The 27,690-nt window shown below is 38.4% G+C and overlaps 1 protein-coding gene and 1 non-coding gene across 3 annotated transcripts in view; both read left to right on the top strand.

The window, feature by feature from the left end:
• The window catches only part of LOC145899883 (cytoplasmic dynein 1 heavy chain 1-like), a 29,977-nt gene extending 2,299 nt beyond the window's left edge, over positions 1-27,678 (top strand). For both annotated transcript variants that reach the window (XM_082988816.1, XM_082988815.1), the window contains exons 10-90: positions 826-958; positions 1,032-1,134; positions 1,198-1,333; positions 1,408-1,480; positions 1,540-1,720; positions 1,930-2,030; positions 2,349-2,477; positions 2,680-2,769; positions 3,433-3,577; positions 3,703-3,882; positions 4,200-4,336; positions 4,927-5,112; positions 5,171-5,245; positions 5,344-5,466; positions 5,523-5,624; positions 5,733-5,903; positions 6,092-6,238; positions 6,382-6,581; positions 6,674-6,875; positions 7,035-7,259; positions 7,476-7,589; positions 7,651-7,746; positions 7,862-8,008; positions 8,096-8,181; positions 8,687-8,801; positions 8,855-8,994; positions 9,296-9,461; positions 9,519-9,652; positions 9,878-10,035; positions 10,254-10,396; positions 10,496-10,674; positions 10,814-10,970; positions 11,112-11,306; positions 11,413-11,568; positions 11,761-12,006; positions 12,275-12,455; positions 12,617-12,801; positions 12,889-13,143; positions 13,230-13,416; positions 13,569-13,684; positions 13,749-13,865; positions 13,933-14,100; positions 14,213-14,390; positions 14,491-14,623; positions 14,762-15,013; positions 15,195-15,375; positions 15,585-15,728; positions 15,814-15,917; positions 16,005-16,092; positions 16,150-16,341; positions 16,405-16,634; positions 16,775-16,921; positions 17,020-17,175; positions 17,394-17,568; positions 17,702-17,889; positions 17,950-18,113; positions 18,193-18,355; positions 18,415-18,642; positions 18,847-19,006; positions 19,229-19,474; positions 19,626-19,834; positions 19,907-20,159; positions 20,299-20,430; positions 20,547-20,687; positions 20,770-20,886; positions 21,033-21,193; positions 21,581-21,692; positions 21,752-21,856; positions 21,983-22,156; positions 22,385-22,513; positions 22,579-22,740; positions 22,861-23,075; positions 23,441-23,659; positions 23,888-24,066; positions 24,142-24,212; positions 24,611-24,792; positions 25,567-25,731; positions 26,088-26,196; positions 26,539-26,710; positions 26,770-26,897; positions 27,260-27,678. In XM_082988816.1, the coding sequence (XP_082844942.1) occupies positions 826-958; positions 1,032-1,134; positions 1,198-1,333; positions 1,408-1,480; positions 1,540-1,720; positions 1,930-2,030; positions 2,349-2,477; positions 2,680-2,769; positions 3,433-3,577; positions 3,703-3,882; positions 4,200-4,336; positions 4,927-5,112; positions 5,171-5,245; positions 5,344-5,466; positions 5,523-5,624; positions 5,733-5,903; positions 6,092-6,238; positions 6,382-6,581; positions 6,674-6,875; positions 7,035-7,259; positions 7,476-7,589; positions 7,651-7,746; positions 7,862-8,008; positions 8,096-8,181; positions 8,687-8,801; positions 8,855-8,994; positions 9,296-9,461; positions 9,519-9,652; positions 9,878-10,035; positions 10,254-10,396; positions 10,496-10,674; positions 10,814-10,970; positions 11,112-11,306; positions 11,413-11,568; positions 11,761-12,006; positions 12,275-12,455; positions 12,617-12,801; positions 12,889-13,143; positions 13,230-13,416; positions 13,569-13,684; positions 13,749-13,865; positions 13,933-14,100; positions 14,213-14,390; positions 14,491-14,623; positions 14,762-15,013; positions 15,195-15,375; positions 15,585-15,728; positions 15,814-15,917; positions 16,005-16,092; positions 16,150-16,341; positions 16,405-16,634; positions 16,775-16,921; positions 17,020-17,175; positions 17,394-17,568; positions 17,702-17,889; positions 17,950-18,113; positions 18,193-18,355; positions 18,415-18,642; positions 18,847-19,006; positions 19,229-19,474; positions 19,626-19,834; positions 19,907-20,159; positions 20,299-20,430; positions 20,547-20,687; positions 20,770-20,886; positions 21,033-21,193; positions 21,581-21,692; positions 21,752-21,856; positions 21,983-22,156; positions 22,385-22,513; positions 22,579-22,740; positions 22,861-23,075; positions 23,441-23,659; positions 23,888-24,066; positions 24,142-24,212; positions 24,611-24,792; positions 25,567-25,731; positions 26,088-26,196; positions 26,539-26,710; positions 26,770-26,897; positions 27,260-27,382 (12,667 nt within the window). In that variant the 3' untranslated portion in view covers positions 27,383-27,678. The remainder of the gene's footprint in view (positions 1-825; positions 959-1,031; positions 1,135-1,197; positions 1,334-1,407; positions 1,481-1,539; positions 1,721-1,929; positions 2,031-2,348; positions 2,478-2,679; positions 2,770-3,432; positions 3,578-3,702; positions 3,883-4,199; positions 4,337-4,926; positions 5,113-5,170; positions 5,246-5,343; positions 5,467-5,522; positions 5,625-5,732; positions 5,904-6,091; positions 6,239-6,381; positions 6,582-6,673; positions 6,876-7,034; positions 7,260-7,475; positions 7,590-7,650; positions 7,747-7,861; positions 8,009-8,095; positions 8,182-8,686; positions 8,802-8,854; positions 8,995-9,295; positions 9,462-9,518; positions 9,653-9,877; positions 10,036-10,253; positions 10,397-10,495; positions 10,675-10,813; positions 10,971-11,111; positions 11,307-11,412; positions 11,569-11,760; positions 12,007-12,274; positions 12,456-12,616; positions 12,802-12,888; positions 13,144-13,229; positions 13,417-13,568; positions 13,685-13,748; positions 13,866-13,932; positions 14,101-14,212; positions 14,391-14,490; positions 14,624-14,761; positions 15,014-15,194; positions 15,376-15,584; positions 15,729-15,813; positions 15,918-16,004; positions 16,093-16,149; positions 16,342-16,404; positions 16,635-16,774; positions 16,922-17,019; positions 17,176-17,393; positions 17,569-17,701; positions 17,890-17,949; positions 18,114-18,192; positions 18,356-18,414; positions 18,643-18,846; positions 19,007-19,228; positions 19,475-19,625; positions 19,835-19,906; positions 20,160-20,298; positions 20,431-20,546; positions 20,688-20,769; positions 20,887-21,032; positions 21,194-21,580; positions 21,693-21,751; positions 21,857-21,982; positions 22,157-22,384; positions 22,514-22,578; positions 22,741-22,860; positions 23,076-23,440; positions 23,660-23,887; positions 24,067-24,141; positions 24,213-24,610; positions 24,793-25,566; positions 25,732-26,087; positions 26,197-26,538; positions 26,711-26,769; positions 26,898-27,259) is intronic.
• LOC145899891 (U6atac minor spliceosomal RNA) lies at positions 27,062-27,168 on the top strand. Its single transcript, XR_014402507.1, has one exon. It is a non-coding gene; the product is annotated as a U6atac minor spliceosomal RNA (small nuclear RNA).
• Positions 27,679-27,690: the final 12 nt, after the last annotated feature.

Raw genomic sequence — 27,690 nt, 5'->3', positions numbered from 1 at the left:
TTTTAACATCATTTTGTTGAAGTAGTACTGGAAAGTTTCACTTGTAATGTTAGTTCAACCTCAACTTCAACTGGTTATTTTTTTCTTATAACGAGATATAATTCATAAATCAGACATACCAGGGGTTGGCAATAGTGATGCACAGAAACAATTTTTTCACCTGAAACCGAATATTCGGCGAAATTTGCTGAAAAAAACTGAAACTAATTTTGGTATCCAACTCTTCATTAAATTAAATTAAAACAAAACATAACAAAACTGGTGTACCAACTGTATAAAGTTAAAAAAAAGAAAGAAACATAATGTAGCTTGAGTACATTTTGAACAATGATTCTAACATATGCTAAACTATGTATCAGTGGTGCATGCCATAAAAAATAATTGTAAATAACTTAAGTTTCAGGCCTTCAGCTAACTTCACTCGGCAAAACTGAACTTTCAGTGCATAGTTGGCAGTGACTTTACATGCCAACCTATATGCTAAAATAAATTGATTTTTGGTTATCACTGTACACTGTACTACAACTGCCTCAACGTTTTTGAACATTTAGACAAATTGAATTTATTTTTCTTATCACAACACAACACAGTACAGTGAAGTATTAGTGTATGAACTCGTAAATCACTTGGTGTGCCATGAATAATCGCCTATGGACCAAGATTAGCACATAAGCCTGGGGTTGCTGACCCCTGGTCTAAACTGTAATATTCCTATTACCTGTATTTTTGTGCTGGCATTCCCCATGGTATATAAAGTTTCATGAGAGACAGGACTACACTAAGCTTCAGAAAGCATGGTTACCATAAAACACAATGTTCTTTCAGACTTGACCAGATGCGCAGATTCAGAAGGCAACATGAACAACTTCGCAATGTTATCATTAGAGTATTAAGGCCACAAAAAGTAAGTTCTGCAACAAGCACACCTGATGGTGATAATGGACAACAAGACAAAACTGTAAGTATACGATTTGCAAAATGTATTCAGATAAATTGTTTTGATCTACACAGAAATGTTTGACATTTTTCAGATGAACACTGCTTTGCTTGAAGCTGATGCAAATGCTATTGAAGAAGTAAATCTTGCTTATGAAAATGTAAAGCAAGTTGAATGCTTGGATGTTTCTAAAGAAGGTTGGATTTTCCTGTCCAAAAATAAAAATGCTAGAATATTGCTGACTGGCATACATTTGGCAGGTACCGAAATATGGATGGAAGCCCTTCGCAGATATGATGAAAGAATTGATCGAGTGGAGACCAGAATAACTGCTCGCCTGCGTGACCAACTGGGCACTGCTAAAAATGCCAATGAAATGTTTCGAATATTTTCAAGGTGCAGTAACATTTCAACATGTTACATGGTAATATAGCTGAAACATAAGGTACAAATGCATAAACTTTTACCAGGTTCAATGCCTTGTTCGTTCGCCCGCATATTCGTGGAGCAATTCGTGAATATCAAACTCAGTTGATACAAAGGGTAAGTCAAGTTTTGATTTCTTATGAATAATTTATAGTTTTTCAAACTGTCGTCAAAAGGTGAAGGATGACATCGAGTGTCTCCACGAGAAGTTTAAAAAGCAATATGCTGGCAGCAAAGAGGAGTTAATGTCACGAAAACGTGATCTTCCTCCAGTAGCAGGATCTATCATTTGGGCCCGACAAATTGAGCGCCAGTTAATTGCTTACATGAAAAGAGTTGAAGATGTGCTTGGTAAAGGTAAGACAGAAGCTCATAAAAAGTATCATTGTAGTAAAATCTATTATTTCCTTATTTTAAGTCCCAGATCGTTGGCAACTTTGGATATAACCATGTCTAAAACTTTGCAACAAGCATTTTTAGTTACTATTTTATCAAAAATTTATTTTATGAAGAATAAAGTTACTTCAAAGAAGCGTTAAATCCTAATTTATTTACTTGTTTTTCAGGTTGGGAAAATCATGTAGAAGGTCAAAAATTAAGACAAGATGGCGACAACTTTCGAAGTAAACTTGACACCAAGTTTATTTTTGAGGAATGGTCAAGAAAAGTAAGTGACACAGATTTAAATTTTATTGAAAATAAATCATCTAATCCAACGTTTCTCGCCCAGTGAGCCAGACATTTTTCAGGTGGAATAATTGTATATTAATACATCAAATATCTTTTAAAATTAGCATTTAACTTATCAAGTATGTATTCAAACCAGATTTGTAAAATTGATTTTTTCACTTTAAGTTAGTATTTAAATTTTTTCTTTTTAGTTAAAACTGCTTGTGAAACAAAATCTATATATTTGCAGCAGAATACATTTAAGAAACAAAGCAATGTTTTGCACAGTGACAATATATGTGTATAATTGACACAGGTTACCCAGCGCAACATTGCTATGAGTGGACATATATTTGCAATTGAATCCACAAAGACTAGAGGAATTTCAACTGTTCTTTCATCTGGAGAACCACAGAAAGTTTTAAGACCAAGGGTGAACTTTCAGGTATTTGTTTTTCCTGTTAATTTAATATATGAGATATTCAATACAAACAAAATAGCCAATGCAATAGTCGAGAATGTCATGCTACAGACGTTTAGATTGGCTATTTTGTTTGTATTAAAGATTTACAAAACCGTCAGTAATGTCCTATATGAGATATATTGCAGTTGGATTGTTTTAACCATAATATTTAATTTATGTTCAGCCTGAGATTATTACTCTTGCAAAAGAAGTGAGAAACTTGAAATGGCTTGGATTCAGAGTTCCACTCGCAATCGTTAACAAAGCGCATCAGGTATGTAGATTATTTTATGTAGCATATATGATGTATTTTTGCCACTGAAAGGTGTGAAAAAATTAACCCATACTTTAATGGGAAAAAGGCTATTTTTAAATCATAGCTCAAAATAACAACTTGTGAAGCACGACAGTTAAGAGGATTGTTCAAGAAAATGCCAACAAACATTTTAAAACCTGGACTGTCTGAATTCTAAAATAATGTGAATGTGTCACACCATTGTGCATCTTAGTTCATATCTGCAAATAAATTTTAAAAAAACAAAATACTTCTTATCATTTTCCTTCAAAGCTGAGAGAATTCATAAAATACTTCAATTTGATAATAGCATGACCATGTCTTTGAAATATTGTTCCATAGATTAGTGTTGAATATTAGGCATGCTCAGCACTCGTGTAAATCATGATAATTATTCTGCAATTTCTATGATTGCCATGAGTTATAGCAATATTCTACTTCATAACAAACCTTTTCTACCTCCGCCAAGAGAAAGTTACTGTTTTTGTTTGTTTAACTTTCCACCAGTTATATTTCTTTGTCAATCATCAGATTCTAATAACAGAATCTGGAAAATAAGACTTCATAATATGTTGTTTTTTCATTGAAATTCCTTGAGAGAAAGTATTATATTAGATATTAAAACATTAGGTGATATTTTAGGCAAATCAGCTCTACCCATATGCTATATCTCTAATGGAGTCTGTGCGCACATATGAGGGCGTTTTGCGCAAAATTGAGGAGAAACCTAACATTGTTCCTCTTCTGGCCCAGCTGAAAAAAGACTTGCATGCAACATTTATGGAAGGTTATGATTCATTTTGACCAGTTTTTGGTTCAGTTTTGTTAAATTTTATTCACTTTGTGATAGTATATAGCACCTCAGATTTATTTGTCATTTGGATTGTAAATTAATTGTGATGATTTTCAAAGGTTGTCAGCTTGTGTGGGAATCCTACAAACTGGACCCATATGTGCAGAAGTTTGCTGAGCAAGTATTTAACTTTGAGGAGAAGGTGGAAGACTTGCTTGAAATTGATGATCAAGTTTCAAATGAAGTGAGAATGATTGACAACTGTCAGTACAACTTCAACATATTTTCCGACATTATTAGTAAGTTACAATTTATAATTTTAACTGGTATATAAGTAATATTATAAAAATGTTGTGTAATTTTTGGTAACCTTAATACTAGTTACATAAATAATGAATTACCCGTAATATTTTTGGTGATTCAAACTGGGTTGAAAATGTACAAATGATATATATTGAAAAGTTTTAATTAAATTTGTAAAAATTTTATGTTCAATATATGAACCACTCGAATATAAAACATGCTCAACATAATTAACAGTCTACATTTTTTGTTTCAATATTTAACTCTTTTTATTGAAAAGTCATAAAGACCATTATCTACATTATGTGAATAGGTCGGGTGCAAAAATGTGTTGATGATTTGAACTTGCATTGTTATTCCAACCTTGCTTTGTGGGTGAAAAAACTGGACCAGCGAGTTGAGGCAAAATTATCAGCAAGATTAGAAGCTGGTTTGCTTGCCTGGAATAATGTAAGTATCAACATTTTCTTCTGTTTTGACTAAATCACTATATTTGAATGTTGGATGTGAAACAATGTATTAAGAGGGATAAACAAAAACTCAGTAGTTTATTGTGGGCCTCCCGAAACTAGTTGATATTTGTATGTTAAGCAATTATTTGGTAAATTGTACCATGAAAAACTTTTCACCATAGTTATAAATGACATGTAGTGTTTATTTTGTTAACAGACATTTTGTATTGGTTGCAAACCAAATTAATAAAAAAAGTTTTGTCTTTTGGTGCTGATTTCAAGAATGTGTAGGTCTGGTATTTGTCGCAGAAGCAACCACTTTGTGCATTGATGGTACTCCCCTCTGTTTGTTAAGTGGACTTTTGAACTTCTCAAATACATAATTACATATTGTCTAGGCCAGCTGTGCAAAACTCAAATAAAGATATGTGTCAATGTATTTTATGCTTTCCAGTCCCACTCCTGTCCCATGTGTTTGCGTTCAAGTGCACAAGTGATCTATAGACATATGTACTTGTATGCAACCAACAATAAACAGGCAACATAGGTTTTTTGTAACCAGTTAACATAAACCTTATTTTTGCTCAGGCCCTCGTTAGCAAAAAAGACAACAAACACGATGATGAGAACTTGGGCGAGGGCGATCCTGACTCTGCCAGACAAAAGTCACAAAACAAACCAGGTGGAGATCCAAACGTTAAACAACTTGTCTATGAGATGAGAGTAAAGAACCAAGTGATTTATGCCTTCCCTAATGTCAACATGATAATGAAGGTAGGAACCTAATGTTTTTATATCAATGTAAAGTTCAACTCTTGATTTTCTATTGCAGGAACTTATTCATGATCTTCATGCATGGGAAAATCACATTCTTCGCTTGCCAAGGATTCTTAGCACCAGATACCAGGTTTCGTTACTGTTTTTTCTGTTGAATATATTTCTGTGAAATAATCATCAAGTTTGGCTTTGTACATTTTTATGGAAATTTAAATATGCTCGTTGTAGGTTGGTGCTGACCAACGCCATACAGACAAGGACCTTTATTATCGTGAGTGTCTCACCAAGCTTCCGTCTGGTCCCATGGCCCTTCATCGATGTTACGAGTCCATCACCAACCTATATGGCGAGGTAACTATGCAGTGATCTCATAAACGCAACCTGATGTAACGGAGTTGCTTTTTTAGGTGTCAGAGTATGTGAAGGAATGGTTGCAATACCAGAACTTATGGGATATGCAGGCTGAACGTTTGTATGAAAAGTTGGGCACCAACATCCAAACGTGGCAGGTAAAACTACAGGCTTGTTGTGATTTTCTTACTCATTGTTTACAACTCTAACATGTTAGCAACGTAGTCTGTACCGCTGTGTTATTAAGCATTTGTTTGACTTCTCAGGAACTCTTGGTTGAAATCCGGCGGCGTCGTTCTACCTTTGATACGTTGGAAAACTGCAAAGAGTTTGGACCTGTTGTTGTTGAATACGCCAAAGTTCAAGCGAAAGTCAATCTCAAGTACGACTCCTGGCATAAGGACGTTCTTTCAAGATTTGGCCAACTGATTGGACAGGTATGTAATACAAACCTACACAGTCGAAGCGGCAATTGATTAACTCAGTGATTTCCTAACATTTCCGCGTGAGACGCAATGGCAAAGATCTACCGCACTTAGTTGCGACGCACAGTTTTGGAACCACTGGATTAACGGAGGCGTAAACCCTGCTTTAACTTACAACTGAGCAAACGATGTTTTTGTAGGAAATGGCGACATTCCACGGTCAGATCGGAAAATCGCGAACTGATCTTGAGCAATCATCAGTAGATACTGCCAACACTTCGGACGCGGTTGCTGTCATTACCAACGTTCAAGCACTTAAACGAAACATGAAAGGCTGGGAGAAACAGGTAGAATATTGATAGAACAACTTACCTTATATTCACAAGTCACGTTTGTAAAAATAATTCCATTTTATTCTTCAAGCAAATGTAATTTGTGTTTGGTCATTGCATTAACATACATTATATGTAGTTTTGTTGCGCATTTCCAGGTTGATATGTACAGGGAGGGCCAGAAGTTATTGGAGAAACATCGCTTCCAATTCCCTCCATCTTGGCTTTACATCGACAACATAGAGGGAGAATGGACGGCATTCCAAGATATCATGAAACGTAAAGAGGTTTCCATCCAAAACCAGGTCGCAAGCTTGCAGATGAAGATTGTCTCCGAAGACAGAATTGTCGAACAGAGGTATAGAAAAAAAGGGATTGTGGGATTAGCAATGTTGCCTTAATTATTATTGTTGGTCCCATACTTCAATTAACTTCGATGTAAATTATTAGAACCGGCGAACTTCTGTCGGATTGGGATCGTGGAAAGCCGATAGCTGGCCACTTGAAACCAGATGACGCAATGCGGTCGTTGGCAATATTTGAAGGGAAGTTCCAACGATTGCAGGATGACAGAAGCAACTTGGTTAAAGCCAAGGAGGCACTTGAATTATCTGACAGTGGAGTTGTAAGTCCGTCCGATGAAAGAGTGCAGGTAAACCCACATAAATTTAAATGGTTTTGATCATCTTAATTATGCAGAAAAGCCTGTTGAAATCAAATGAGAATGCCGAAACTGGTCTTTAGTTTTCGTTAAAAGTAATTCCTGTACTTCAAACACACAAGCACATAAATTTTTGTCGACTGTTTGCAGGTGGCGGTGGAGGAGTTGACCGACCTGAAAGAAGTTTGGAATGAGTTGACCAAAGTATGGGAAGGTTTGGAGCAACTGAAGGAACAACCTTGGTTGTCGGTGAATCCCCGCAAACTCCGTCAAGCTCTCGATGGAAACATGGAACAAATTAAAGCGTTCCCTGCACGACTTCGTCAATATGCCTCCTATGAACATATCAGCAAAACCATTAAGAACTACATGAAGGTAAACAGTTCAATCCCATCATCGCATATTTATCGAAATATTTTCGTTTATGAATCGAACCCAGACAAAAAATACCATTGTAGTTTTGTCTTGTTTCAAACAACTTAGTTTTTGAAATTAAGATTTTGTACCGGTTGTTATTGCGATTATACATGGCCTAATATTAATTTCGTTCATGTTGTGGTTTACTAAACTAAGATGTGTTTTGAATTACAGGCAAACTGGATGGTTGTTGAGTTGAAAGGAAGTTCGGTAAAAGAACGGCACTGGAAGCAGTTGATGAAACAACTTCGTGTTGTGTGGGTTATCAGTGACCTCACTCTCAGACAGGTTTGCTGAACGTCTCAAACTCACTGAGATCAGTGGTTACACTTATTTTGGTTAACCGCAGGTTTGGGATGTTGATTTGTTGAAGAATGAGCAGTTGATTCGAGATGTTCTCACAGTAGCACAAGGCGAGATGGCCCTTGAACAATACCTCTCACAGGTAGAACCAATATTTCTTTCAATAAAACAATTCTTTTCTATTGAAATTAATCACTTTGTATTACCTGCCGTGCTACATAAGTGAACATTTGTTATCATTTTCCAATATATTACAGGTACGTGAGCAGTGGCAGTCATATGAATTGGATTTGGTGAATTACCAGAACAAGTGTCGTCTTATTCGTGGATGGGACGACCTTTTTACCAAAGTCAAAGACCACATCAACTCTGTCGCTGCCATGAAACTCAGTCCTTACTACAGGGTAAAGCATTTGTATGCCATGTTTACATATTTTGTGTAATGTTAGTTATCTAAGCAAATATTGTGTAACCATGACATGGTTGAATAGGTTTTCGAGGAAGAAGCTTCATCCTGGGAGGAAAAACTTAACCGGATTCTTGCTTTGTTTGATGTTTGGATTGATGTACAGAGAAGGTAACACAAACCGTCCAAATAATCCACAGCCGAAAGTTCACAACGAGTTTGACTTAAACGCGGTATCGATACGATAGCTGTGATCGCCAAGTCAGGACCTGCGCAGTATGGCGATCCTGTCAATCAAACGATTGCATGAAACGTTACTGCGTCGTCTCGGTATAGTGTTGGAGTTCCCCACGTGTATGTGAAGGTTGCCTGGCAAAGTAGAAGCGCACCAGTGTACCTTGGCCACAATATACCCCATGATACTGCGGAGTTCCTGTAGCTCAGTCGGTAAAATGTTGGGCCTGGTTAGCCCGGGGTCGTGAGTTCAAACCTCACCGGTGGTTCCAGCTTGGCTGCTATGCCTGTAAACCTAGAGTTTGACTTAAATTCATACCTTACAGGTCGAAACAGTGCGTGTACACCCTGTCTGCAGCACTCCAATATTATGGCTTTTTTGCACATAAATTTATGTTGTTATGATAGAAACATGTCTTCAAAAATATGGATATGTTTGCAGGTGGGTTTATCTGGAGGGAATATTTACTGGAAGTGCTGACATTCCACATCTTCTACCTGTTGAATCACAACGGTTTGCTTCCATTTCATCTGAGTTCCTGCAACTAATGAAGAAGGTAGCGTTTGTTTGGTTTAAAGGCAATATTGTAATTACAAAACTGGACACCAGGTGGCGAGATCTCCCCATGTACTGGATGTTTTAAACATACCTGGCAACCAAAGATCACTGGAGCGCTTGGCTGATTTACTTGGAAAGGTTCAGAAAGCGCTTGGAGAATATCTTGAACGAGAAAGAGCTTCTTTCCCAAGGTAATTAAATGTATTTATTGGTGGTTACGCTGATTTTATTTGTTTGCATTACTTTTGGTAATCATATCATGCTGTAAATTTAACAGCGACAAAAACTAATTTGTAGCAATATTTGTCAAACAAATCGCTGTTATATTATAAAATATGTAAGGCATAAATATTACAACCTTTAGGCGTGATTGCAATTTTAATGTTACACACTCAGATTACAAGCAAATGTGCTGTTGTGATGCAAGCTCTTGTGATTCTGTCGTTCACATGTTTGTGTTTTAAAGATAGTGAGAAAACCTCCTGTTTTCAGGTTTTACTTCGTGGGGGATGAAGATTTGCTTGAAATAATCGGAAACAGCAAAAGCATCCCCAAATTACAGAAACATTTCAAAAAAATGTTCGCGGGAGTTACAGCACTTGCATTGGAAAACGAGGATTCACTCGTCACTGGCATTTCATCAAAAGAGGCTGAAGAGGTTTGCGTTTTTATGCGATTAATTGTTTTGTTATAATTCTCACCAATATTTTGAAAGGTGTTTTACAAAACCCCCGTCTCTATCGCTAAAAACCCGAAGATCAACGAGTGGTTGACGTTGGTTGAAAAGGAAATGAAACAAACACTTGCTAAACTACTTGCTGCCTCCGTTACTGATGTCAACTCATTCAAGTAAGTTCCGAAACGATCATTGTTCCAGAAAACTTGTCACGACAAACATGAGATTTGTTTTTTATATTCTTTCAGACGTCGTTCTGTGAAAAAATCAGATTAACTTTTGTTTCACAAAAAAAGTAATTTTTCACATAAAACAATAAAAAAAAAACACATCATACGTAATTGTGTGTATGTTCAATAATCACACCTAACCATTGTTGAAATTTTTTGATTGTGTAGAGGAGATGGGGTGGAAAGATCGCAATACATGGATTGGATGGATAAATATCAAGCTCAGATTGTGATTTTGTCCGCTCAAATTTCCTGGTCGGAAAGTGTTGAAAAGGCTCTTCAATCTGCTGCCGATCATTCGAGCAAGGGGACAGTTGCACTGGAAGGTTGGAGACGTTAACACGTGACAAAATATGTCCACAAATCAAAAAACTCTTTGGTTAATTTGACTCCGGTCCCTTCAAACTTCATCTTGTTTATTGCTGTGTAGATTGGCGATTTGTCTGGATTACATTCTTGCCTGTTTCGAAATGTGTAAATTTTATATCTACGGTTGATTTTTATCCAGAACACATCATATATGTACTGTTTCAAACTATTACAGGAGTGTTAGGTGAGGTGGAGGACACATTGAACGTCCTTGCTGATTCTGTTCTCCATGAACAACCACCAGTGCGAAGGAAGAAGTTGGAACATCTCATCACCGAGCTTGTTCACCAGAGAGATACCACAAGACTTCTAATTAAGGTATTAATACAGGTTGACGATTTTTTGACATTTAATTTTGTATATTTCTTTGCTGAAACATTTTCTGTCAAAAAACTAATGCCCTAAATTTTGTTGCAGGAGAAATTGTCGAACCCACAAGAATTTACTTGGCTGATGCAGATGAGATTTTACTACAATCCACGTCAAAGTGATGTTTTGCAACAACTTTCCATTCACATGGCGAACGCTTCCTTCCATTACGGGTTCGAATATCTTGGTGTGCAAGACAAGTTGGTCCAAACGCCTCTCACAGACAGGTCTGACATCAAATCGTGGTTACGTATTATTTACACATGTTACTCTTACCAAGTCCTCTAATATACGAAAGTGGTTTGTGATGATTCTACCAGATTAGATTTTTATGTGTATTAGACTGATACGTGAATTGTGATGTAGATGTTATCTGACCATGACACAAGCTCTTGAGGCTCGACTCGGGGGATCTCCCTTTGGTCCAGCCGGAACTGGCAAAACAGAAACTGTCAAAGCGCTGGGAAACCAACTTGGTCGATTCGTGTTGGTTTTTAATTGTGACGAAACCTTCGATTTTCAGGTAAACTTGCTCTGGGTCCAGCGCAAATATTTTTGTTCTTTGAACTGTGCAGTAATGTTAATGTCTTGTGTAAAGATGTTAAACACATCGTATTTCTACACGTTGTTGAAAACATTTTGTTTTCTTATTATGAACCCGTAGGCAATGGGGAGGATTTTTGTTGGATTATGTCAAGTTGGTGCTTGGGGATGTTTTGATGAATTCAATCGTTTGGAAGAACGAATGTTGTCAGCAGTTTCCCAACAAGTTCAACTCATACAAGAAGCTCTGCGACTTCATTCCGATCCTAGTCGAGACAAAACCACACCCATTAAAGCTGAACTGCTTGGAAAACAGGTAAACTTTCCCAAATAATTAAAAACATGGGATGATTTCTCTATGGCGAGGAAATTAGTTTAGCTTACTACCATCAATGTTAATATTCTTGTTTTATTACTTTCAGGTGAAAGTCAGCCCTGAAATGGCGATTTTTATTACGATGAATCCGGGATATGCGGGAAGATCCAACTTACCCGATAACTTGAAGAAATTGTTCAGGAGTTTGGCGATGACGAAACCTGACCGACAACTAATTGCTCAAGTCATGCTTTACTCCCAGGTCAGCAGAAGATGATTTTTATTTTTCATAAACGAAAGTGAAACCATTAATTTACTTTGTTTCTGCCTTTTCCACGATTACTTGTGAGGGATATTGCTGTCACTACAATATGACTTTGCAGCATGTTGATGTGTCTTTTTTTTTATCTTAGATTACAGTTTCTACATATAGCAATGATTTTTACATCAACAGGGTTTCCGCATGGCAGAGAAGCTCGCCAGCAAAGTTGTTCCATTTTTCAAACTGTGCGACGAACAACTGAGCAGTCAGTCACATTACGACTTCGGTTTGCGAGCTCTTAAATATGTGCTCGTATCTGCTGGCAATGTGAAGAGAGAAAGAATTCAAAGTATTAAAGTTGCGAAACGTGAGAGAGGTGAGAAGGTGGACGAAGCACAAATTGCCGAGAACCTTCCAGAACAAGAGATTTTGATCCAGGTTATTGATATAGTTTTATTTTCTCGGTAGTCTGATGGGTTTACATTATGTATACTTGTCGCTAAATTCGCATTGTTTGAATTTAGAAAACTACTTACACCGCTGCAAATAATTTACTTTTATCACAAACACCAAACGTTTAAAAACATTTGCTAATCTGCTACAATTTGTGGCAACTCTATTAACTATGTGCACTTCAGGATATTAGTTCTCTTATAAGACAAAAGAATTGAGGCATGATTTGTAATCCGTATTGTTTTTTATTCAGAGTATCATGGAGACGATGCTTCCAAAACTGGTTGCGGAGGATATTCCCCTCCTACACAGTCTACTCAGTGACGTTTTCCCCAACGTGGAATATACTGAAGACAAGATGAGCAACTTACGGGAAGAGATCAAGAAAGTTTGTAAGGAGATGCATCTAATGTATGGAGAAAATGGCGAACCAGGTGTGATTGGTGTTTCACGTAATTTCTAAACTTATTCTTGCTTTATTTGTGCGTGTAGTTAAACATTTCAATGGTGATTTACCAAAAGTTGTCCCTCAAGTTAAACACTGAATTTTAATATTCTAAGAAATTTATTTCACTGAAATGTTTGATGTTTAAAGGAAGCGCATGGGTTGAGAAAGTGATCCAACTTTACCAAGTTTCTTTGATCAACCACGGTTTGATGATGGTCGGGCCGAGTGGTTCAGGAAAATCAACTGCATGGAGAGTTTTGCTGAAAGCTCTTGAACGACTGGAAGGAGTTGAAGGGATTTCTTACATCATTGATCCCAAGGCCATCAGCAAGGTTTCAAATCATTCGAAATACATGTTTAGATAAAGAAAGCATTGCTTTAGTTTTACCTGAAAAGTTACAAATAATTTTCTTTATTAGGAACATCTGTACGGAACACTCGATCCGAACACACGTGAATGGACGGATGGACTTTTCACCTCTATTCTACGTCACGTGATCGACAACGTGCGTGGTGAACTTGGTCGACGTCACTGGGTGATATTTGATGGTGACGTCGATCCCAACTGGGTGGAGAATCTCAATTCAGTTTTGGACGAAACAAAACTTCTCACTTTGCCAAACGGGGAACGACTTGCTCTGCCTTCTTGTTTGAGGGTTATGTTCGAAGTTCAGGTAATATTAACTTTTGTAAATCATTGCGCTTATTATTTGCTGCTGCGCCTAAAATTTCCAATTGAAACATGTTTTTATTGTTACAGGACTTGAAATATGCTACCATGGCAACCGTATCTCGATGCGGCATGCTGTGGTTCTCCAATGACGTCATCAACACAGACATGATGTTTAACAATTACCTGACACAGTTACGTCACATTTCACTTGACGAGGCAGATGAGGATGTTGGTGGTTTTGGTTCCATGTTCCAAGTCCCCGGAAAAGCAACAGGTTTGATCAAATGAATTCTTTATTGATTCCTTATATTTGTCGCATTTCAATGTTTTTTGAAATTATTGTAGGAAAACTGATTTTAATAAACGAATAACTGCTGTGGTAACTGGGTTCAAACGCAAAACATACTGATGTTTTCTATTATGCAGAGGAGAAGACGTTGTCACCGAGCATGAAAGTTCAACATGACGCTTGTGATATTCTGCAACAGTTTTTTTCAACCGATGGCCTTATTATAAGATGTTTCGAATACGCAGAGAAACAGGTAACAATTAATAAAGTTTGTGAAATGTAATCACGATCATGGATTGTTTTGTTGTTTTATCAAGGATCACGTGATGGACTTTACCCGCCTCAGGGCTCTGAGCTCCCTCTTCTCAATGATAAGTCAGGGAGTTCGCAACATCCAGCAGTACAACAACACCCACTCTGATTTCCCAATGAAAGTGAGACCACTTTTGATTTTGCCTTTTGACATTTTTACAAATTTTAACCACCGACATGTTTACACAGCCGACCGTCATGGAAAAATACTTGCAAAAGTACCTTCTTTACGCCATCTTGTGGTCGTTTTCTGGCGACGGAAAGTTAAAAATTCGTGAGGAACTTGGTCAGTTTATCAAACGATCAACCAATATTCCACTACCTGCACAACACAACATGGAAATGATAGACTTTGAGGTAAGCTATAGATTTTTCTCAACCGCCATCTTGCTAAAAACTTATTTATGGGCGACTAACGAATTATAACAGACGTAAATGTTTGAAAAGTCATGACATGTTTGATTGTCAGGTTACGATGAGTGGAGAATGGGCACCGTGGGTCAACAAAGTTCCTCAAATCGAAGTTGAAACTCACAAGGTTGCAGCTCCTGATGTTGTTGTTCCAACACTTGACACAGTTCGACATGAAGCCTTGTTATACACATGGTTGGCGGAACACAAGCCAATGGTCCTTTGTGGGCCTCCAGGTACGAAGCTGTGAGATTCGGAACAGAATTTTTTTGAGAACGTGTTCAATATACATCACACTGTAACCAAATTCGCTTCCTTCATCAAAAATGTGTTTAGGTTCTGGTAAAACAATGACTCTTTTCTCTGCCTTGCGAGCCCTTCCAGAAATGGAGGTTGTGGGTCTCAACTTTTCAAGTGCAACCACTCCTGAGCTTCTACTAAAAACATTCGATCATTATTGTGAATACAAGTAGGTTTTGTTTAAATATAATGTGATATAATTGTGAAAGTTGGGAGTAGTTGCACCAATCCAGGTTGCTTCAAAATCTTCCTATCACGAGAATTCACTGAAACAGTTTTTTGCATTAACATTAATGTTGTGGTTCAGGTGGACGCCAAAGGGAACAATTCTAGCTCCGATCCAGCTCAACAAGTGGTTGGTACTTTTCTGTGATGAAATCAATCTTCCTGACATGGATAAATACGGGACGCAGCGAGTTATTTCCTTCCTGCGCCAGATTGTTGAACACGGAGGATTTTACCGAACATCCGACCGTGTTTGGATTCGTTTGGAGAGAGTTCAGTTTGTGGGAGCTTGCAACCCTCCAACTGATCCCGGAAGAAAACCCCTCTCACACAGGTCAACACCCGTTTCACTGTTGATTCGTGCAAATGTTTATGGTCTTGTGTGATTCGAACTCAATCGTTGCGAAAACAATATAACCAGCATTTAAATTATTAAATATTTTTTATTCCTGCTTTGTTGATTCTGAATCATTTATCACCATGACGCAAAAAAGTTATAAAAATGCCTATTTCAGATTCCTGCGTCATGTTCCAGTGATATACGTTGATCATCCGGGAGCTGCTTCACTCAAACAAATATACGGGACGTTTAATCGTGCAATGTTGAGGATGGTTCCATCACTTCGACCTTTCGCCGATCCACTCACAAATGCAATGGTAGAATTCTACATGCTCTCCCAAAACCGATTTACACAGGTTCGTAACTCTCTCCCCACAAACACAACTTGTACTGGATCTGGTAATGATGACATGCTACAGCGTAAAATATTGTGATTTCAAGGCATTTTAGATTAGATAAAATACAGCATGTGATTTGATAATCTGTTTGGATCGATTACAAAACGTTCGTTGACAAAAGTGTCGTGACTTGTTTTCGTTAAACAAATTATTTTATATTTGTTAAGGATATGCAACCTCACTATATATATTCCCCTCGTGAAATGTCACGTTGGGTTCGAGGAATTTGTGAAGCGCTTCGTCATCTTGAAACACTTGCAGTGGAGGGGTTGGTTCGGATATGGGCACACGAAGCTCTTCGACTCTTCCAGGTATAAACTTGTGACAGATGATAGAATGCGAATTGATGTAACAATTTTGTTTTTAGTATCTGGTCATAATACATTTTTTGCGTAGGATCGCTTGGTCCACGACGAGGAGCGTATTTGGACGGAGGAAAATGTTGACATGGTTGCCATGAAACACTTCCCCAACGTGATGCGGGAGAGAGCACTTAAGAGGTTGGCGGCTATATATAATTCCACTTTTCCTAGTTTCGACAAAAAAAGAGTTAAAATGAAATTAACTGCACATATTTCTCTCTTTAGACCCATTCTGTACAGCAATTGGCTGAGTAAGGATTATGTGCCAGTTGACCAAGAAGAACTGAGGGACTTTACTAAAGCCAGACTTAAGGTAAAGCGTTTTCGAATGTTCATATATAGTGGAAGTAACATTAATTTTCCTTTTCAGGTGTTTTACGAGGAGGAGTTGGATGTCCCACTCGTACTTTTTAACGAAGTTTTGGACAACGTTCTACGAATCGACCGAATCTTCCGCCAACCACAAGGTCATCTCCTTCTTATCGGTGTATCAGGATCAGGAAAGACAACTCTTTCACGATTTGTCGCTTGGATGAATGGCTTGAAAGTTTTCCAGATTAAGGTAAACTGGAGGAACATCTGTTGGATTTAAGTATTTCGCAACCCTTTACCATTGGAAACGCAGGTACATCGAAAATACTCTGGCATGGAGTTTGATGAAGATCTTCGTACAGTCCTCCGACGATCCGGATGCAAGGGAGAGAAGATTGTATTCATCATGGACGAATCCAACGTTCTCGATTCTTCATTCCTTGAGCGTATGAACACACTTCTCGCAAACGGGGAAGTACCTGGTTTATTTGAGGGTGATGAATATTCGGCGCTGATGACGCAATGTAAAGAAGGTGCACAAAGGTAGGATTTTTGTTAAAGCTTTTAGTCCCACGTACCATTTTCCGTGAAATTAATAAATAAACATCGAAACTGGTGTTGACTCGTCGATAAATGCTTGTAGTTACGAAATAATAATTCCGAGCAAACTTTTGTTGTTTTAGAGAGGGGTTGATGTTGGATAGTCAAGAGGAATTATACAAGTGGTTTACGGGTGAAGTTATGCGTAACCTGCATGTTGTGTTTACAATGAACCCATCAGAAGAAGGGTTGAAGGATAGAGCGGCCACATCGCCCGCTTTGTTTAACAGGTCATTACTTTTTACACCTTAAAACGGGATACATTGCACTCTAATTATTTGCGATATGCCTGGTTTACGTTTATTTGATCAACCTTGTTCATGATCAGATGTGTTTTGAACTGGTTTGGGGATTGGTCGATCGACGCTCTCTTCCAAGTTGGCAAAGAGTTTACAGCCAAGATGGATTTGGAAAATTCGAGTTATATTGCACCAGAATATCTACCAGTGGTTTACGACAAACTCTCACCCACTCCAACTCACAGGTGACGTCACGTGCTTATGGTCTCCTTTTGAACAAGTTTAACTGTAATTCCCAAAACGTTTTGGGCAAGTTATAGATAAATATAAAAATATCCGGTTCTTATCTACAATTCTTATTACCACTGTTTCAAGCCTAGTAATAAAAAAAGCGTTTGTTGCTAAGTTAATCGGACGTACTGCTTATCATTAGAAGTAGTAAATAACTTGCTGTTTATTACAGGGACGTGATTGTGAACGCATGCGTGTTTTTCCACCAAACCCTGCATCAAGCGAATCGCCGTTTAAGCAAGAGGGGAGCTCGCACAATTCTTATAACACCACGTGCTTATCTCGATCTTATTAATCATTACGCCAAACTCATGCACGAGAAGAAGTCAGACCTTGAAGAACAACAGGTCGGTTCCAGTTAAGACATTTTATTAAACGAGTTGGTTGACTGTAAAGGTGAAATACATATTCTTGCAATATTTTTCGTTCACTTGAATGTTGTTTATACTTTTTATAATTGTGTTCGCTTTTATTTTTCAGATTCATCTGAACGTTGGTTTGCGCAAAATCTCTGAAACAGTTGATCAGGTTGAGGAGTTGCGACGTGAATTGTCAAGCAAAGATAAAGAGCTTCAATATAAGAACAACCTCGCCAACGAAAAGTTGAAGCAAGTTGTTAACGACCAACAGGAAGCTGAAAACAAGAAGAAAACTTCCAGACAGATTAGGTTTGATCATCCTGTGATTTCTGTAATGTTTAACTTAACTCGTTCTTCGTTGTGTATTAGGACTCAGTTGGAGGAACTGAATATTCACATTCAGGAGGAAACGAACAAAGTCATGGATGAATTATCGAAGGTCGAGCCCGCAGTGCAAGATGCCAAGGCTGCTGTGAGGGGAATAAAAAAACAACACTTGGTTGAAATCAGGTCTATGGCAAATCCACCATCAGGTAATATGCTAGAAAAAACTTGTTTTTTTGTGAAAAAGTGTTTCTGCCAAAATTTTAGTTGTGAGTGTGTTCAAATCAGGTGTGAAGTTGTGTTTGGAGTCGATTTGTCTCCTCCTGGGAGAACAGACGACAGATTGGAAATCCATCCGACAAATCATCATCCGTGATAACTTTATTCCAACAATAATCAACTTCCAAACGGAAGACATCAGGGATAACATCAGAAAGATCATGAATGATAAGTGAGTTTAAATAACATCCTTGTTTCGGCGACTTGATGCTATTGAGAAATTTGCTGCAGATACATTTCCAATCCTGCTTACAAATACGAGACGATCAACCGGGCAAGTTTGGCTTGCGGCCCTCTCATAAAATGGGCCATTGCGCAACTGCAGTATGCAGACATGCTTCAGAAAGTTGATCCTCTGCGTTCGGAATTGCGAACGTTGGAACACCGAGCAGAAAGCAACAAACAGGAAGCAGAAGAGGTGGAAGCCTTGATAGCCGACCTCGAACGATCCATCAAGAGGTGTGCATTAAAAAAATATTCACATTTCAATGCTGCAGCTTTTGCGGAAGATTAAAGCTGGAATTAGATAAAAGTAGATTTCTATTTGAATAAGAAACCGACGATGCTTTTTAGCGAAATGAGATTTGTCTCGCATGAAAGATTTTAACCTTACAAGCATATCTTTTCATAACTGGTTTTACAGAATGTACTTTTTTCACTCAGATACACGGATGAATATGCGTTACTTATCAGTGAAGCGCAAGCAATAAAACAAGAGCTTATTACTGTTGAGGCGAAAGTGACAAGAAGCACTGGTTTGTTGAAGAGCCTCAGTCACGAGCAGGAAAGATGGGAACAAACCAGCGACTCTTTCAAAAGTCAGGTAAAAAATATGCTGCATCCGAATGGTGGCCGCACTGTGTATTTTATAAATGGTGGAATCCACACTTAACTTAATATAAAATACCACAACGTCAAAAGCAATATTTTTTTTATTTTATTTCCGTAGTCACGCTGCAAACCAATACCACAGTATTTTGTTGTTTTGATACGATTGAATAAAATAAAAAGTAGTTACTTTGCACTAAGTCAAAACTCTTCTTAGATGTCGACCATGGCTGGAGATTGCCTCCTATCCGCAGCATTCATTTCATATGCTGGTTATTTTGACCAAGCTATGCGTCACAACCTGTACCTAGCGTGGACAACCCATTTACAACAAGCTGGAATAGAGTTTCGACTTGATCTCGCAAGGGTTGAATATCTGTCCACGGTTGACGAGCGCCTCCAGTGGCAGCACAATGCACTACCTGTGGACGATCTTTGCACTGAAAATGCCATCATGCTTAAGGTGTGGAACTGATATAGCTCGTGGTGCTCAACAAAAAACTAGTCTGAACACATTTCGTAACAATTATTGGGTTTTGTTATAAGATAACTTTTTCTGCTAGTGCTTTAAGATTATTTTAACAGAAACAGCAAAAGGACTTGTTTTTGTTTAGCGTTTCAACCGTTACCCGTTGATCATCGACCCCTCAGGACAAGCAACCGAGTTCATCCTTCGTCAATATGCTGATAGAAAAATCTCACAAACATCTTTTCTTGACAACGCCTTCCGCAAAAATTTGGAAAGTTCTCTTCGATTCGGAAATCCTCTCCTCGTGCAAGATGTTGAAAGTTACGATCCGATTTTGAATCCGGTTCTTAACAGGTAAAGTGGCATTTAAACACAGTTTTGACAGCCAGGGTTTTTATCAAATTGTTATTTGTTGTTGTCATGCAGGGAGCTACGGAGGACAGGAGGAAGAGTTCTCATCACCATCGGTGATCAGGACATTGATCTTTCTCCCGCCTTCACCATCTTCCTAACAACACGTGACCCGACAGCCGAATTTCCACCAGATCTTTGTTCAAGAGTAACTTTCATTAACTTTACTGTTACTCGGGGATCCTTGCAAGCTCAGTGTCTCAACGAAGCACTGAGAGCCGAACGTCCTGATGTTGATTCGAAGAGGATGGATTTGCTCAAACTCCAGGTAAGAGTGAAATGATAGTGATGATGGTTGGAACAGGGAAACAATAGTATTTGATTCAAAATAATTTGTAATATTTTGTGGTTTCGAAGAAAGTAAGTTTATACGTGATATAACCGTTCTCTGTTGTTTGTCATACCAGGGCGAGTATCAGTTGCGTTTGCGACAATTGGAGAAATCTCTTCTGCAAACCTTGAACGATGTTAAAGGAAGAATCTTGGACGATGATCGCATTATTGCTGCACTGGAAACACTGAAGAAAGAAGCGGCAGAAGTAAGGGGGATTTTTTTGTGTTTTTTTGTCACATGAGTAAAGTATGTGATGTGTTTCATTATATTGCGCAAAAATTGTTAGAATTTATATTGAATAAAAACGTATTTTGCGGCAAGGTTCAACGCAAAGTAGAGGAAACGGACGTAGTGATGCAGGAAGTGGAAACTGTTTCACAACAATACGTCCCCCTTGCATCGGCTTGCTCGGCCATTTACTTCACACTGGAATCATTGCCCCAACTTCACTATCTTTACCAGGTGACGATTTTTGTATTCTGATATCACGTGATGAACAATCGAAACATTGTGAGATTATTGTATGATTTCCATGTTTTTTCAGTACTCGCTTCGTTTCTTCTTGACTGTGTATCACACGGTACTACATGACAACCAGGATCTGATGCAAGTGAGGGATTACAACCAGCGGTTGGAAATCATCATTAAGGGTTTATTCCAGGTCTGTTGTGGAAATATATATGCAAATATATCGTTTGTCAGATAATTAAATATCCCGGCATTACTTTGTTATCTTCACTAAGACCTTTGTCGACGGACGAATGTTGAAGTTATGATACCCGCTCTCTAAAAATATTGTGTTTTTAGACTTCTTATAACAGAGTTGCTCGTTCCCTCTTACACGAGGATCGTGTGACTTTCACCATCCTACTTGCCCGAATTTACTTGAAAGGTTTCTCGACGAGTGACGTCAACCAACTCGATTACAATCATTTCTTGAGAAGTCAAGAGATTGTCGTCAACACGAAGTAAATTTTATTTCAATTTATGCAGAAGACAAAACACATTTGTCAACCTCAAATTCACGATACTTTTAACTTTTTCGTTCACAAAACCTTTTCATTTGATAAAGAATTTTCCTCGACCTCCTCGTGTTCGACTGCCATCTCGTTTTTAGACACTTTATTGAAACGACTTTTAGAACTCAAAACTATTTAATTCCAAACAACAACTATTTAATTTTTTTGACCTTTTAATGGTCACTAGCCTACATCTACTTCCCAATAAGTATTTTGTGTACATTTTGCGACCCCAAAGTCAGGGAAGCCCGTATTAATACTTGCAAGCTGGAGAAAATGCATGTACGAAAAATTTACTGTATTTATCCAAACCGTGTATGCTGGTTTAACCTGTAGGGAAATTACCACTGGAATCAGAGCGATCAAGGCGTTGTCGGATGAACAGAAGGAAAATCTATGTCGTTTGCAACATTTGGAGGGATTTAAAGATCTACCCAAAAAGATATTGGTATTAATTTATCATTGTGCTAGAATCAATATTTTTCAAACAAGCTGGTGTTGTCGTAGGCATCAAGTGATGAGTTTGAATTGTGGATGAAATCTGTAAGTCCTGAAACCCAAGTTCCCCTTATATGGCAAAGTACGGTCACTGACGCAAATGGATCACAGAAGGTATACAAACTATTATCATTGTTTCCCTTTGCAATATCTGTGTGGTTTTACGTGCAAATAAAAATAATACCTGTTTAAGCACGATTTATCATACTAAGTCGAGCCTAAACAACATGTTTTTCCCAGGCTCCAGGATCGGCAAGTACGTCACTTCACGCTCTGTTAATCACTCAAGCATTGCGACCAGATCGTGTTCCTGCTGCCGCGGATGCTTACGTCAAATCTGTATTTGGAGAATCGTTCATGGCGGAAAGCGAGCAGGAAATGGATCTCGCACTAATTGTGGAATTCCAAGTCAAAGTAAGAACCAGTGAATTGTTTTGGTTTCCAGTTCTAAAATTAAAACTTCGGCCGATATCCGATATTTTCCAAAAAGGTTTTCGTTTTCTATTTCTGTCTTGGTTTTCATTACCAACAAAGAAGCCTCTTTTAATTGGAGCAAATTTTTTTTCGTTATTTCGTTGATGAAATTGTAGTATGTTGTCAAGCTCAAAAATATTAATTAAAGCATATTCGATGTATTATCAGGCTTCAGAACCTGTTCTAATGTGTTCGCTTCCTGGTTATGATGCGAGCAACAGAGTCGACGATCTGGCCACTCAACTAAACAAACAGATTACTTCAATCGCGATCGGATCAAGCGAGGGTTTTGAACAGGTTAATATTTAAAGTCCCAACATTTTTATTCCATTTTTCCTGACTTTGAAATATTTTGCTTTAAGGCGGAGAAATCGATAAATTCCGCTTCCCGCTCAGGACGTTGGGTTATGTTGAAGAACGTTCATCTTGCTCCAGGTTGGCTCGTTCAACTTGAGAAGAAACTCCACACACTTCAACCTAATTCCTCATTCCGACTTTTCCTCACCATGGAAATAACGCCCAAGGTAACAAAAATCTCATACAAAAAAACACAGTATAAAGGAATAAAGAAAATTATACCTTAAAAAATTTCCTGATTCATCATCAAGTTACACATCACCAATAGTACTGAGGTTTCTCTACAGATTCCGGTAAATCTGCTCCGTGCGGGTCGAGTTTTCGTATTTGAACCTCCACCAGGAGTCAGGGCCAACTTACTTTCCACCTTCAGTAGGGTTGCGACTTCATCACGTGTCCAAAAAGCCCCGACCGAACGCGCTCGACTTTATTTCTTACTAGCGTGGTTGCATGCCGTGGTGCAGGAACGTCTCCACTATGCACCACTCGGTTGGAGCAAAAGGTTGGTTGTTGTTGTTGTTGTTGGTCTAGTTCAGTAATTCCAACTTTTTTATTGTCGTACCATTTGGAGATTTAGTGCTGTGTTCGCGTAAAACTAATATCCATATAATCATAAAAAGTAAACACTCAAAAGCAAGAAAACCCAACAAGAGTTTGTAATCTGGGGAAGAACCGTTGGCGTTTCTCTTCAATAACATGGTTGTTGCGCCTTAAAACTCGAATGAATGTAATGACGTGATCTGAAAGTACTTGGAATTGTAATATTTTATCTGAACTCTTGTCGTGGAATACCTTCGCGTACCACGGTTTAGAAATTACTGTGATGTTAATTGTAAATATTATCAACGAGGGTTTCGGTATCACCAGATATGAGTTCAACGATTCGGATTTGCGATGTGCTTGTGATACGATCGATACATGGGTGGATGCGGCTGGTAAAGGAAGGGACAACATTCCTCCCGATAAAGTTCCATGGAACGCTCTCCGCACTCTGTTCTCACAAGCTGTGTATGGAGGAAGAATCGACAACGAGTTTGATCAGAGATTACTCAACACTTTCCTTGAGCGGATTTTCACAGTTTCCAGGTGATTTTTCGCATCTGTACGAATATTGTGCATAACTTTAATAAGTTGTTTAAAATATCTTCAAAACGCAACTTTAACGATAAGTTATTTGACTTCTGTTTAAACTTAAATCCTTTGGCTACTGTTGTAAAACTAAACATACAAATTTTTTACAAACCACGTTTCTCTGTGAAAAGACATTCCCGTGTTTTAAGATATTAACTTCTTACATGGTTCTGTATTTTTCAGTTTCGAACACGACTTTGCGCTTGTTCGAAAAGTCGATGGTCATCGTGACATAATAATGCCCGAGTCGGCAATTCATCAGCAAGACTTCGTTGATTGGGCGGAAAGACTTCCTGAAAAGCAAACGCCATCTTGGCTCGGATTGCCAAATAACGCTGAAAAACTTCTTCTCACCAACCATGGTTTGTCGTTGATAAAACAAACTTTGTAATTTAGTATAATTGAAATAGAAGTTAAATAATATTATGTTACAACAGGTATGGACATGATCAAGAAATTACTCCGAACTCAGCTTATAGATGAGGACGAGGACCTCGCCTATGAACAAGTACTGCATTTATTTTTATTTGATTTATTACAAACAAATAAGTTTAAGTACATCTTGATGTTTTGAACAAACAGGCAATTATGAAAACCGAATTGGAGAAAGTATTGGTAATGAATAAACTTAGTTGGCTTTGCGTAGGATATATGCTTTGTTGCAAATATTTGCTATTGTGCTGTTAATCCCCATTACGATATTTGACATGCAATGTTTAAAACAAAATTGGATCGTGAACACCAAAAATAAAATTAAATATTTTGATAATTGCGGTATTATAGTGATTATGCAAGTAGCACCGGTAGATTAGCAGATTTAGTCTATTTAAGTTCTTGTCTGAATCGCTTGTAGACTTCACATACTGACATCGCTGCTTGGCGTTTAATGAGCAATACTGCCTGTAGGTGGAAGTATCGAGCGCCGAAGGACGGCGTCGTCGAACTTCGTCAACACTATCTGATACGGATGGCCGCCCACAGTGGATGAAAGCTCTTCTATCGACTGCTCGTAATTGGCGATCCCTAATCCCCCCTCAATTGCACCCACTGCGACGAACTGCTGATAACATCAAGGATCCTCTGTTTAGGTAAACCAAAAATTGCCTTTAGTATGTAGCCGTCGATGTCACCATCAACATTAAAAATTAGGCGGAGGGGGACGGTTTGTTACCAACTGCTCACTGCTAGACTTTATAATATGCCACATGCAATGTAGTCGCCGCCGGCAAGCCATCTATTTCCTAGTTGACGTCTCATGTCACGTTGCATACTGCAATGCGCATCTGACTATTCGATGCAATGGTTGTAGGCGCAAACAAGTGTAGGATAATCGCTGTAAATATTGTCTCGTAGACAGTGTTTCCCAACCGGTGGTACGCGGGGGCATTTCAGGTGGTGCGCGAGCACCTTTTGGTAATATACGGATATAGTTCGAATTGAAAAAAAACGGAAGTGATCTCAAAATGTTTGTTACTTCATACCCTAGATATGATACTCAACTAGGTGATACGCGTCGAAATTGTTTTACCTACAAGTTGCAGGCAAGCGCAAAAAGGTTGGGAATCACTGACGTAGAGAAACCGCGTCGAATAATTCGTGTTCTCTTATTAGGTGCAATAACTGTGCACTGATGCGAGGCGATTATCGCTATGGCCGAATAAGGCGCAGCATTCGTGATAATTTGACATAAGCACTTGTCTGAAAGCTGAAGTTTTATTTGTTCTGCTGCGTTTAGCCCGTACCGCAACGTACGTCACGATTACGTCTTTTTCCATTGTTGCAGCCTCGCACTAATCACATTACAAATTTGGGAAATATGACTTGGCACATTGTTATACTTATTAATATTTAACCGTGTACAGATTCTTCGAGAGGGAAGTTAACTTGGGAGTGCGTTTGCTCGGCGTCGTTCGTTGCGATCTTGATGAAGTTATTGCCGTTTGCGAAGGAAAGAAAAAGCAAACCAACTACCACCGTGATTTGCTGGGAATGCTTAACAGGGGAATGCTTCCAAACTCTTGGAATAGGTAAACACTTTGTGCATTTTCTGTTGGCGACTGGAAATTATACACATCACACAGGTTTCGGCTCAACAGAAAACTTTTTTTTTGTAACATTGTACAAAGCAATTAAATTTGACTTGTAAATTTACTGCATGCCAATATTAAAACACCGAAACCTCTCAAGTATTGGGCAATATTTACTTTTCGATACTTGGCTAATACTTGAGTCGGAACGTTGCCCGTGTTGCGGGGTTAACTGTGTGCGTGCAAGGTCAAAGTCCCTGATATGATTTTCACACTTACCTGATAAACAAACCGGTTACATGAGGTGGTGGTAGATGTTGGTTTCGAATGTTTCTACACAATGGGATATTTTTTAGGTACAAGGTACCAGCCGGATGGACTGTGATCCAGTGGATTACCGACTTCAGTGAACGAGTGAAGCAACTACAGCGTGTAACAGCCGCCAGTGGATCGAAGGGACTTAAGGTAAGTTTCCAAACTACAAACATAATCGCCCATCTCATGTCCAACTACAATATAGCATTGTTTAATATTCGCCTTTGTCACTAATTTCGGTTTTATAAGACTTCATTGTGACGTTATATTGATGCAAGATCCGGTAATTTACGAATGTCGTCTGTCCGGGATTTTAACATTACGTCATTTCTGAATCATTCTGTTTGAATAACATCTATATTTACCAGCGCTGCAATTTGGTGAAGGTGCAATTAGTAAAGCGTGAGCGCTAAATCAGTCCATGAAGTTGCGAAACGAGTTCTATGTTTTCGTATTGTCAGCGTCATGTTATTTTGAGATATACTTTTCCAGAACTTGGCTGTGTGGTTGGGAGGCCTGTTTGTCCCTGAAGCTTACATCACTGCCACCCGCCAGTACGTCGCACAAGCTTATAATCATTCACTGGAGGAGTTGTCTCTGCGCGTAAAAGTATCAGATAGCGGGACTTCACCTACACTTGACAACAAAACTTTCGCCGTAACTGGTTTGTAAACCACTTTTAAATGTTGTTTGTAAATTCTTAACTTTAATTTCCACACCCAGGGTTGATCTTGCAAGGAGCAAACTGTACAAACAACCGCTTGTCCTTATCTGCTGAAATTTCCACCAAATTGCCACTTACTTTGTTGTCGTGGGAAAAGGGAATAAGCAAGGAAAACGTTGCTGCTGAGGTTTGTGTGCAAACTGCATCTTGCTAAATTAAACCGACACTTATTAATCCAGCCACTGGCAAAACCGACAAATTAACGTTCGGGTTTTGTTGACATCAAGCACCACAAACGGGAAAAAATTTATCTGTTGGTAGTATATTTTGGGAACGCAACTGTTTTCGTTTGTGTTGAAAAAAAGGAGAGCCGGTTAGCACTCCCCTTGATAAGGACGGAATCAACATACATAACGGATAAGGCACTGTCACTTTGTGGCATCTATCCACTGTTTTCATCATATTCAAAATCGTACGAGAAGATCTAAATAACCTGCAGCAATACCACGACTTTGTTCCAAGTTGTGTTGAACTGTTTTGTTTTAACAGGTTACACTCCCTGTTTACCGCAACGGCATGAGATCCGACCTTCTTTTCACCTTAAGCTTTTCCATCATTGGTGACGAATTCGCCTTCCACGAAAGAGGGGTCGCCCTGCTTAGTGCTGATTAAATATGATTATGATTGTACATAAATAACCAGCAATTACGTAGCATGCCAGTAGATGTACAAAACATGTATTAAAAGCTTGTCACCGTGTCTTGTAAACTGTCCTGTAACGCATGCTAACTTTCCATACTCTCTCCTAATTAATTGTTCCATGTGTTAATTAGATCTGTAACAACACGTATTCACCCCTGTATGATGTTATGCGAATTTGGTTTCAACTTAGTTCAATTTTCATTCGTACATAAAATGTTCAAGTTCCTACTGCTTAGTTCAAATTAGTTGATAAATTGGATCCAATAAACAAGTGTTGT

The sequence above is a fragment of the Ascidia mentula genome, chromosome 4 (assembly GCF_947561715.1).
Source record: "Ascidia mentula chromosome 4, kaAscMent1.1, whole genome shotgun sequence".
Taxonomy (NCBI): domain Eukaryota; kingdom Metazoa; phylum Chordata; class Ascidiacea; order Phlebobranchia; family Ascidiidae; genus Ascidia; species Ascidia mentula.
The sequence above is the reverse complement of the archived record's forward strand: the minus strand, read 5'-3'. Positions and strand labels throughout refer to the sequence as shown.